Raw genomic sequence first — 11502 nt, forward strand, 5'->3', positions numbered from 1 at the left:
TAACACCATGCATTTTTGACAATATAATACAATATATACATAATAATTTCTTTCTTAGATTCAATTTGAAATTACCTTTTTGTTTTTTAAAACAGCTGTGTACAGAGGTCTGGAAAGATCAATCCCTTCATTCATAGCTTCATCCATCCCATCCAAGAATCCACTGCTGAACCTGGTAGGATGTAACAGGATGGAGCACTCCTTCAACTCTGAAAAGACATAAAGTTAAACCTTTACAAACCATTCATTTTTTTTAAAAACATGGACAACAGTTTAGAGTCACACAACAAAAATACGTATATATCTCACACAAGGAAAATGAGTTGGGTACCTACCTGCAAAAAAGTTGCTGCAAATATATATATATATATATATATATATATATATAAATACCCTTGTTATAGGCCTAATTGTGTGACCAGATACTCCAGTCTATCACCCACATTGTAAATAAATAAAATTATATAGGCTACATCTTCACTACAAAATTATACTCTCTGTAACAACCACTAAATTAACTAAGTCTAATAATTAATTAAAACCTATTAAAACTATTTTATACTACAAAATACAGATTATATTAGACAGACTTTATCTGGGTTGGATTCAATGTAAAGCAGTTACAGGAACAGTCTAAAAAAAACAAATGTGTATGTAAATTAAAACATGTAGTCATTAAGAAATGCACAGTATTCACATTTGTGTAAACTAATCTAAAAATGAGAAGTCCTATTAATAATGTCTCACTCCTGAAAAATAAGTTCTTGTTTAAACTGAAAAGTGTATCTGGAGCTCTGTAAAATGGTCAAACTCTTGTCTAATTTCTTTTGCATATAACACAACCACAACCACCACCGTGCTGCTTCCCTCCCTGAACACTCATCACCATATGTAGATGCCCATTCACACTCGTCTGTGGCCCGTCATTGTACAAAGTGACCATTGTTTGCTGTATTCCTGCTTAATCACCTGTTAAACCATCAAACTCAACAACAGTCTTTACAGTTCAGTACAAGTATAAAGTAATGTCATGATCTGCTTCTGTGTGATTTTCTGGACTTTTATTTTGTAGTAATTTCCTCTGTGTGTGTGCTGTTTGGTTTCACTTCCTGCCCCTGTGTGTTTCCTGCCTGTTTGATTGTCTGCCCTGTTGTCCTCGCCCTCCTCGTGTCCCCCTCAGTTCATCTGTTCAGTTTCCTCGAGCTTCAGTGTTTTGAGGTTTTTTTTTTAACCTTTTATTCCCACATTCCTACCTCATCACCCATCATTGGTCTGCCAATAACAATCTGTATAGAAGTAGCTCTAACAATGTCAGACCATTCTCCCCCACCCACCAGAAACAGAAGTAACACAAAACATATTAACTTTCTGCTCAATGACATAAACTGCACTAAACCACAGTTTAACTCTTACACCTTCCCCTGTCATAAAAATACATGAGAGTATTTTCAGGTTATTTTTAAACAATGTGTAGAAAGAAGAAACTGGAGGAGGCGTGTTTTAAGAAATGTTTTTATTGTACCCATGATACTTCACTTATGAATTTTCATTCCCATTTTTATGATGTGCTCTTTTTGTACCATTAAAATGTCCACACAAGTGGGAAGCACTTGTGTGGACATTTTATTTTGAATGAGCCCAGGCTGTATCTTCAGTTTTAGTAATGGACAGAGCATCATTCCTACTTTAGTCTGAACAACACACACACACACACACACACAATAAAATAAAAAACAGCAACATGTGATGACAGAATATACATACATTATTTTTCATGTATTTACAAAAATAGAATTAAGTCTGCAAGTTTGGACAGTTTGGACACGCCCAGGTCTAATCCTTCATCTGTGATTTTTTGGGGCTGTTAGCACAGGAGAGTGTAACTTGTTGGGTCTTTTCCAGTGTTTGTGAAAAAAAAAATCAGTATAAAACACTGAGAGAATGAAACATTACATCACTTTAAAAAAAGAAGATTAAAAAAATGACACAACAGTTTTTTGTTTTTTTTAAACTGAGCAGAAACCCCCTTAACCTTTGGAAGATTAAACCTTCTCTGTAAAAAACAAAATGAAAACAACAGTTTAAACAGAATTAAGTGAGAATGAGCGCGAGCAGGCGTCCCAGCAGATCTGTAGAAAAAAACTAAAAATGTATCACTAAACTAAAAATAACTGTCAGCACAAACAGGTGAACAGTCGCTCCTGAAACTCCCCTCCAACAGACAACAGTGGCTCAGTATCACACATCCACATCAGTCGACTTTATTCTTCTTTACTTCTCTTTCTGTGAGAGGACAAAGGTTATTACTGAGAGGAGACGAGGACAAACAGAAACATTTATGTAAAGTCACATTCAGAATTATTATTATTACCTTATCTGGTTTATCAGCCTGGTCTGAGCCTAAACACAGTGAAAAAACACAAGACAAAGATAAAAAGTTAAGACACAAAAATGAATATTTGTACAGATATATTGTCTTTAAGTAGCCTACAGTGCAGGTGATTTAAATTAATAATTATTACTGTCAGTATATAAAGATGTTTTCTGGCTTATTGTCGTCGTTTTATTTGATACCTGAGCTTGTAAAGGTCCAGGACACAAACTTGATGAGACCATAAAGCACTAATGCCACACCAACCATCGCCATTGAGTCCTCAATAGTGGGAGTACTGAACCCTGAAAAGAAAAAAAGACAGAATTCAAGTTTCATTGGATTAAAAACAAATGAAAATAATAAACATACAATTCAACTTTTAAACTGAGACTTAAAACTCAATAACCACTTTTACCTCAACTTAAATTAATGAGATTGTTGCTCTAGTTTCATTTCCTACTCATGTCTTAAACCAACAACCAAATTCTCGCATGTTACCGATGACACTGAGGGTCGTGCTGGCCCGTCGTGTGCCTCCAGGGTGGACAGCCACACAGGTGAGCTCTCCACCTGTGCCCAGGTCCATTTTTGAGACGTCGAGCTCCAGCCGTGCGGTCTGCCCAAAGGTGCCATCCCAGGCCTGCCTGTGGCCCGTTACGCTGCTCGTCTCCAGGGGCCTGGTTTTCCCATCAGCGCCTTTAAACTCCCAGCTCAGCTCCAGGGAGAGGGGGGCGAAGCCGGACGCTTCACACTGGACAACCAAAGTCTGGCCGGGAACAGCGAGGGGCAGAGGGGAGGGGTGGATGGAGAGGGATGGAGGTTCTGGGTAGAAGGAGAAAAGAGCAGATGAGCAAGAAAAGCAAACATTAATTAAAGAGAAAGTTAATTATGTTACTCTTGGATTTGGATTATTAACACATTTCCTCTTGAGTAGTGCTTGAAAAAGGCTCCAAAAACTACCATCTTTTCCCTCACCAACAATGTCAAGCTCCATCGCCGTCTGAGCCAGAAGGAACGGCAGATACACTGTACAAATGTACGTCCCGGAGTGACGCACTTTAGCCTCCTGCAGGATTAGGGATGCGTTTCCCTTCGTGTGCAAACCCTCGAAGTCCAGCATGGCTCCTTCCTCCTGTGTGTCGGCCAGGCGGTCCGTCTTCCCGTCATACGCCAGAACAAGTCGGCCCTCGCCTCTGAACTGGTAGCGCCACTCGACGGCAAAACCCATCCCGGCCAGAGGCGAGGACGGGTCGACCCAGAAGCCACAGTCCAGCAGCACCGGCTTCCCGAGCCTGGCCTTCACCGAGACTGTTTTACTGGTGACACTCAGGACCACTGAGGACACAGAGACGAGAGAGTCAAACTACCAAATACGACTGAGATAAGACACTTTTCCAGTTTCTGAACATCTTAGTCTTTACCATTGTTCTCCTTAGACGCTGTGGGAGCACGCATGATAGTGGAAACACCCATCTGCTTGTTGAGCCCCTGTAGTGCGGCTGAATACCAATCAGCTTGCAGGTACATGGGGCTGAAGGCAGAGTCTGTGAGTGGAGTGACCCATTTGAGGCTGGAGATCTGCGGCAGGAAGGGGTTGATCTCACACTGGGGCTTCTTGATGGAGCCTTTGGGAGGGTTGAGGGAGCGGTGGCAGAGAGTGGCAGCTGGGTCTGAGGACAGAGGAAGCAGGAGGGTAACATGTACATGGTCCTGGTTTACATAAATATTAGGCCTGCTTGAAAAGAAAACAATAAACCACAATACTTTTATTTTCTGATACATTACAGATTACAGTTACAGAATCATGTTAAACCCACCTGTAACAAAGTAGACTCTGTCAGGGTTGATATCAGATGGAGTGTGTCGGGACTCTGCTCTGTTTGGGTCTGTTCTGACGTGAAGCAGAGATTTTTCCTGAGTCGTAGCTGCAGTTAAACCTCCTCCTCGACCGGCCTTCTCCTGCACAAACCAGCACTCCAACACCGGGCAGCTGCTGCTGCACGCTGCAGATTTAACACAAAAAATGAGTTTAACATGAGTGTAATAATCAGATTACACTAACAAAGGTCCAGAGCAATGTGTCCTCTGTGGTAGCACACAAAACATTTTACAAGAATAATCTGCTACAGTTACATTAAATAGAAGTTGGAAATAAAAGAAAACACTGATCCTCTTTGGTGAAACCAAATAGGTTGTGGCTTTTTCTCTCAAGTGTTTCCACACCTCAGAGTCGTGTTTTTATTCTCCTGCATTTTCATGTCTGACAGGACAGGCAGTATCTCAGAAATCTACACTTATATTTCTCATTTTGATCTCTCTCTATTCTTATATAGACTCACATTTATTGAATTTTAGTTGTTTGTTTGATTAAACTAAAATGAACACAACCGCACAAGGTGTAATACCCGTTTCGACCAGGAGAGGGCGCGCACAACTGCACTGAACGCTTCACACCAAACTTCATTTAGAAATATCCTGAAATTACAAAGTCCAACAATGTAAAAACAACCTTACACTGGCCTAGGACTACAATTAACACGTTTCACCACATTACTGTGTCTTGTGCTAAATTCGGCATACATATATCTTACAAAGACTGATATTTTACTGTATTTTAATAGCCTGAAACTGAAAGTTAAAGTTCAAGTTGTTTTGCACACTTCCCTCCCAAATTATACTAGACAGATGTTTAGATACATTTGCATTTAGCCGAAATAAACTACGACTCCTATGTGTATGAAAAAAGTCTTATATAATACTCTAAAAATATGCTACAATCAACTATATGTAAATTAACACTAGCCGTGCCCATTTTGTAATGGAGTTTGGATTACATGTTTCATGACACGAGAACAGTTAAACTGGAACACCGGGATAAAGCGTTAGATATGTTATTAACCTGTGCATCAAAGTATTTGCTCAGTTTCGTGTATTTTGTCAGAGCAGCAAAGGAAAAACGTGGACAGGTAAACCTACCTTGTATGAGGCAGGTAACTGCGACCAGAGACAGTTTATAAATTGTAGAAAAGTCCGTCATTGTTGTTCGTCTCCCCTCGGATGTCAGATACTGTTTTCTGCTGTTACAATACGGACTAAAGCGGCGGATTTCCCCTGCAAAACCCAGGTTCGCTTTAGTTTCACTTTCACCGACCCTGACACATTAACTAGAGCAAAACAAAATCCGGTAATAATTTCAAAATAAAAGCGCAACTTGTAAGAATTTCAAATGTAAGTTGCAGAGGCTTTGAAAATAAATCAAACTAAATCAAAGAATAAAAGAAAAGAAAATGAAAGACAAACCTTTTAATACAACCTGAAAGCAAACTGTCTGAAATATTTTAAACTGTGCACTGAGAGGTTCTGCAGAGCTACAGATAGGTGGCGCCCTCTGACAAGCAATAATCCACCGGGCCTCGGTCTGGACTACACAGTCTATGGTCCGGACACGATCCACTACCTTTATGCATCCTTCGTTTGCTTCCTTGGTCTCTTCTTCTTCACCTAAACCTCCTGCAGTTGAGTTTTATTATAACTACAGTCGGTTAGAGCGTGTACTCACCTGGATTATTTGCAGAATGACTCCTTTAATCCAGAAAATGGAGATTATACTGAGAAACAAGGAGACGTGTGAGGAAGCAAACTTTGAGGAAGAGAATCCGGTCAGTGTGAACCGAGGTCAGATGAGGACAAGAGAAACAGAAACGATAATAGGTCTTGAACAACCTCCATAAAACCACACATACAGCTTTTGGTTTTATCTGCATCTCAGCAAGAGAAGTTTCCAAGTTACCAAGTTCAGTCTCTTTTTATGATGGTTATAAACTAAATTCAACACATCAAGCTCATGGTTTTCTGTGAGCCAGAGTTGGGCAGAATGTTTTTTTTGTTCATGCAAATTGCAAACAAATTAGTTTTTATGATGAGAGCATCTTATTTCCATTTAATAAAATAATCAGATAAGTTATTTTCCTTCATATGATGCAGTTTCTCTTTGATTTAAAGCCATATCCACACACTTGGTTTATGATTCAGTCTTACATGACTGAAGTTTTACTTATGCTCCTCTTTGATTAAGTCTGTACAGAAAGGTATTTCTGGGCATCAGAGGAATGTGACAGAACAAGAAGCAGAAGAGGCTTCAGTGACCTGACGGACAAATAACATAACAACCATAACCCGCTCTTTGTTCCTGGTTTGAGCGCCAATTTCTGCAAATCATGTCAGGACTGTTTGTCATCTATAGAAAAACGAAACCTAACAGACTCATCATGTTTCCCAGAACAGAGGAGTGTCCTGTTTCTGCCTGATGGTGGAGCTCTGACACTGAGTCCTGAAAAGGCAGCTGTTCATAATACAGAGGTTTGATTATACCAGGTTTAGTTCGTTATTTCACATCAGAAACAGAAACACCAGGGCTGGACAGAGAGACAGAAGGAACGAGGGCAGGTTCAGTGTGATGCACAACGTCTGCCTGTTACAGATAATGAAAGTATTTTGTCCCTTTGACAGACTTAATTTCTTGAAAACAATTGATCAAACCATCATTAAGACACATAACACAGAGTCTCTTAATATACTATATATACTATATTTGAAATCAAACACTGACAGTCAGTTTGCCCTGCAGCGACTACCTGGTCAGAGAGGGAGTGTGTGTTTGTCTTCCATCTTTGTTAGATGGAAGACACAAAATGGCAGCACTCTGTTGTTGCCGGATGGTGAGGTGTGGCACAGTGACTGTGTGTGCCAGCATGTATTTGCATAAGTGTGATACAGTGTGCATCTTAGTTTAGAAACTTTAAAAATCACACAGTGCTATTTGTCATAGAGCTTTGCTAGATTTTCTGAGCACAAAAAATAAAGTAAATTAAGATTTTTGCATACATAATAGAGAATTACATAATAATGACAAAGCTTTCACTCTTTCTCTCACACTTTGTAATTCAAGTTGTAAACCAGACAAGAAGCTTCACTGACAAACAGACAGATTAAAAAGCTCAGTAACAGAGGGGATAAGTACTTGGTTCTTCTAACATTTGAGAAAGAGATAACCAGTTCTGCAGCTTTCAGTTTGAATTCAAAACAAGAGGAGAAGGAAACAGAGATCTCTTAATAAACAACACTGTACAGTACAGTGTGAGTGATTTACACACCTACAGTGTAAGCTGCTTATTTTAACATCCTCTTCCTTCTTTTGACTTTTATTTTCGGTTAAAATAAAAAGAAAGAAGACTGATGTTTTCTGTGAAACATAGGCTGAGATCTACTGTTTTACTCAGATGATGAGATGACCATGAGAGATGGCCAGGTTGAAGCCAGAGCTCACTTTATGGTGGCACAGAAATTAGAATCTAGTTCAGTTTTTTCCTCATGGTATGGTTCTGTACAGGGGTTTATTATCATGTTTAGTTATGGTAAGAAACTATCTATAATAAGCTGGTGATAGTTTGTGGATGTGCAGACAGTAAGACAGAAACAGTGTCTTTATTATTTTTAAAATAATTTTTATTGACAACATTACTAGCAGTTTTCTGTGTAGTAGCATGTACCTACTATAATCCAATACGTTTAGTTTCACCGTTTACAGACCATAATTACCCAGTATAATTGGTGCTGTGTGGAGTTGACTGTAGCCATTGGTCAGCTATGGACAGGCCACCCTCATCACTGTGTTTTTATTCAGTCTGTAAAGTGTGCAGAGACACTGAGTGATGTTGCACCGTAGGTAAACTGAAGATGAAGAGTAAATAACATTGAGAAAACTTATTGCAATGGAACTGTCTCGCCCTTACACATTTTTGTGTTGCAGAGTGGTTAAATGCTGTGTGCATACGTCTGTTTATTCACACTCTTTCAGCTCCATTAGTTTCGCTTTCGTCAACAACCTGGTGTCTTGATTTTCACCTAGATACTGATGACGCACACGTTGTTTTGAATTGCTAATGGTCAGAATCAGGCTGGTGCGCATGTTCCATGTTAGTTGAGCTGAATCGATGAAGGAAACGAGGTAGATCGTGGCGAACTTAAAATGACTTGATATTAATTTTCTTTCCTGGACTCAGTGTCATATCAAAATGAGACGTGTTATTTTGTTCCTGTTCCTGTGCCACGCTGCATCTGCAGGTAAGATTCATAAAAACGTTTAATAGCTACAACTGAACTTTAAAGATGAAGCGATGGCGTCTCGGAGTCGCTTGTTAAAGCGGAAATAAACTCCGTCAAACTTTGTTACATAGGCAGCCGTTTGTTTCTGGACGAGTCAAAACTTAGACATAAGAACAGTTTGTTTGGGAAAAACGGTTGAAATCAGTTTCATGATATAATTTTCTGACATCTTCATCTTGATATAGAAATATGGCATTTGAAATAACCAGACTTATTCACTGTTATGCATTAACCTACAAACTATTTTTGTTGTTTTAATTCTTACCTGCTCAGATTTAGTGTTTTGTACAATGATACAAACTGAGTGAAATGATGAAACAATAGATCCAATATATTACAACGTGATCTCACTTAACTGTTGATGAGTGATAATAGTGAGTTATCATTATTGGTGTAATGGATCAAACATCAGTGGGTAAATAAAGCTACATTCATCTAAAATGATCAGATCTATTTGTGAGGAAAGTTAAATGTGAACAGTTGGTATGAAGACTATGAAAGTGTTTGTTTAAATCATAAACCTTTCATTTGTCTTTGAGTCATTAGTTCATGACTGCAGATTTTAAATATTTCTTGTGCAATTACAGAATTTTCTCATATTGTCCACAGCCTTACCCAGTTTGTTTTACCACTACAGCAAGTTTGTGTTTGAAGTTTGTTGATTCTCACAGTGTAACCTGCTTTTCAACAAAGTGACAGAATGTTTTCTTTTTCCACAGTGAGACATTCACTGAAGTACTTCTACACCGCATCATCAGGAATCCCAGACTTCCCAGAGTTTGTCAGTCTGGGAATGTTAGATGGAGTGCAGATGGTTTATTATGACAGTAACATCAAGAAAGTGATTCCCAAGCAGGACTGGATGGCTGAGAATGAAGGACCTGAGTACTGGGAGAGTGAGACTCAGAAGTCCATTGGTTCTGAGCAGATCTTCAAAGTTAACATTGAAACTGCCAAGAATCGCTTCAATCAGACTGGAGGTGAGTAGAGCACAGTCATTAGAAAACCAAAAAAAAATATTGGTGACATTGATATCAATGTTCACACACTCTTTTCTCTCTCTGTCTCACACACATACACACACATACAATAGAATAATATCAATAGTAAAATAATGATTAAAAGTCAGTGGAAATAAAGTGGAAGTCACGCCCTTATGAGGAAAGTATTTCATTTGTCCTCAGGGTTTTGTTTTAAATGTATTTTCATATTTGGTTAAGGATATCTTTTGTTTGTTAATAAAAAGAGATTTGAGAAATATTTAATTATCTATTTCAATCTGTAATGAGTAAAAGCGAAATAGGTTGTTATTTTTGTCATAATAACAGAATGAGGCTACCTGGCAAAGGTAGAGTTTCTTAATTAGAGTATAAGTCAAAATAATATATCCTAATTCAAACTGTCAGATGAATGGATGTTCTGTCAGTGTGTCCTCAGACAGTGTAGTAACATACACATCTATAACCGAGTTTGCAGGGTATATTATCTTTCATTTCTTTCACTTGATATAGAATAAAGTACGTTAGAGGCTAAAAACAGTTTTTTAAAATCCAGTTAATCTAGCCAAGATAATTGGCAATAAATGTTGCCCTTAAGAGAATGTATGTCTTTGTGGAACTTCAGAAAACTCAACTATGTTTTATTAACACAGATTCAGTTGTTTGGTTCCTTCATTTATATCTGAATGAAACTCACATTACTGAGTCAGACCACTGGTTGCTGCATTTTAATGCACCAGATCAGATTTTAGCCTGAGCACAGCATGTGAGAAATGTTAATTTAAGATATTCCCACATGTTGTCAGGCCTCAGTGATACATGAACATTATTTGAATGTTTCCTTTATAGATAGAAATATTGTGTTAGAGCAGATTCAGTCAGTGATCCTCCAGAGGCTGATGATCCAGAGATCCAGGCTCCTCTTCAGAAATGTTCATTTAATTTACTAACAAAAATAACATCTGTAGAATAAACTGTAAACATCTGGGTACAATGAAGTCTTTTAACAATCCAAGTTACTCTAAGGTTATTATATTGATGTTTAATCAGAAAGTTTGATCTAAAACAGGTGAGGTTTAAGAGAAGTTAAAGCAGCATTTCTCCACACAAACATCCTCTTCAGACTCTTGTAATATCCAGGTCTAAGATTTACCAGCTACAGTCAACACATGCTGAGGCTGGAATAAAAACCAGTCAGCAAATGCAACAATTACAACCTGACTGTGAGAAATATAAACCATCTGAAATCAAGAAATACATCATTAAAATAAACTGTCAATAACTGGGTCAGACACATCAAACTACAGTATTTAGCTTCAGCTTGTTAGCTGAGAAAAAATCAGTCACAAAGCAGCATCAGTGAGTGTGAGCTTTAATTACTGTGACTAACTGAACTGATAACAACTCAGCAAGAAAAATACTAAACAGCTCAGTTAGATTAAACTTACTGTCAAACTGTGATTAAAGAAGAAAATCCCTCCAGTTCTGCACCACAAAGGTTAGCTTAAACCTCCATCACATTCTCTAATATTCTTCTATTTGCTACTTTTGACTTTTTTAGTATTATAAAAAATTAAATAGTGACTGGTGTAAGTAAGAAGTAATTTGAGGGTTTTACAGTAAATGGTAACCTAATTAATTAAAAACAGATGAATCAGTGATTAAAATAACCATAATTTCATCCTTAAATATTCAGTGGACCTACAGATGATATTAGATCAGATCAGCTGACTACAGTGTGTTGATCAGCTGTTGGTTGTATTGAATGATTGACAGGTGGATGGACCAATCAGGACACAGACTGCCTCCCAGTCTCCATAATGGTCCTGCTGGTCTCTGCCTTATTCTGAGCAGTTGTAGTAACACACTGCTGAACAGGACACTGTCCTGGTGGAGCAGGTGGAGTCTACTGACTGATCCTGGACTGAAACTCTCCTTCAGTGGAAGCTTCTAGAACAAACCTGA

General features: G+C 38.3%; 2 protein-coding genes across 7 annotated transcripts in view; one reads left to right on the forward strand and one right to left on the reverse strand.

Moving 5' to 3' along the window:
* The window catches only part of LOC108881900 (class I histocompatibility antigen, F10 alpha chain), a 272592-nt gene that overhangs the window by 249946 nt on the left and 11144 nt on the right, over positions 1-11502 (forward strand). For all 6 annotated transcript variants that reach the window (XM_051068650.1, XM_051068648.1, XM_051068643.1 and 3 more), the window contains exons 2-3: positions 8379-8497; positions 9259-9519. In XM_051068650.1, the coding sequence (XP_050924607.1) occupies positions 8449-8497; positions 9259-9519 (310 nt within the window). In that variant the 5' untranslated portion in view covers positions 8379-8448. The remainder of the gene's footprint in view (positions 1-8378; positions 8498-9258; positions 9520-11502) is intronic.
* Positions 1497-5535, reverse strand: LOC108881899 (tapasin). Its single transcript, XM_018674098.2, has 8 exons — positions 5351-5535; positions 4192-4377; positions 3796-4044; positions 3350-3709; positions 2873-3196; positions 2575-2676; positions 2372-2400; positions 1497-2283 (listed from the first exon to the last, which is right to left on the reverse strand). Exons 1-8 carry the CDS (start codon positions 5409-5411, stop codon positions 2272-2274), a joined length of 1323 nt encoding a protein of 440 aa, XP_018529614.1. The 5' UTR covers positions 5412-5535; the 3' UTR covers positions 1497-2271.

Source organism: Lates calcarifer, linkage group LG3 (assembly GCF_001640805.2).
Source record: "Lates calcarifer isolate ASB-BC8 linkage group LG3, TLL_Latcal_v3, whole genome shotgun sequence".
In the NCBI taxonomy this organism is placed as follows: Eukaryota; Metazoa; Chordata; class Actinopteri; family Centropomidae; genus Lates; species Lates calcarifer.

Excerpts from the sequence above, each read along its gene's own strand:
- LOC108881899 (XM_018674098.2), bottom strand. The coding sequence starts at position 5,411 with ATGACGGACTTTTCTACAATTTATAAACTGTCTCTGGTCGCAGTTACC. Across the intron at positions 3,710-3,795 it reads AGCGTCTAAGGAGAACAATG|TGGTCCTGAGTGTCACCAGT; the intron begins GTAAAGACTAAG and ends CTGTGTCCTCAG. Across the intron at positions 2,677-2,872 it reads CACGACCCTCAGTGTCATCG|GGTTCAGTACTCCCACTATT; the intron begins GTAACATGCGAG and ends TTTTCTTTTCAG.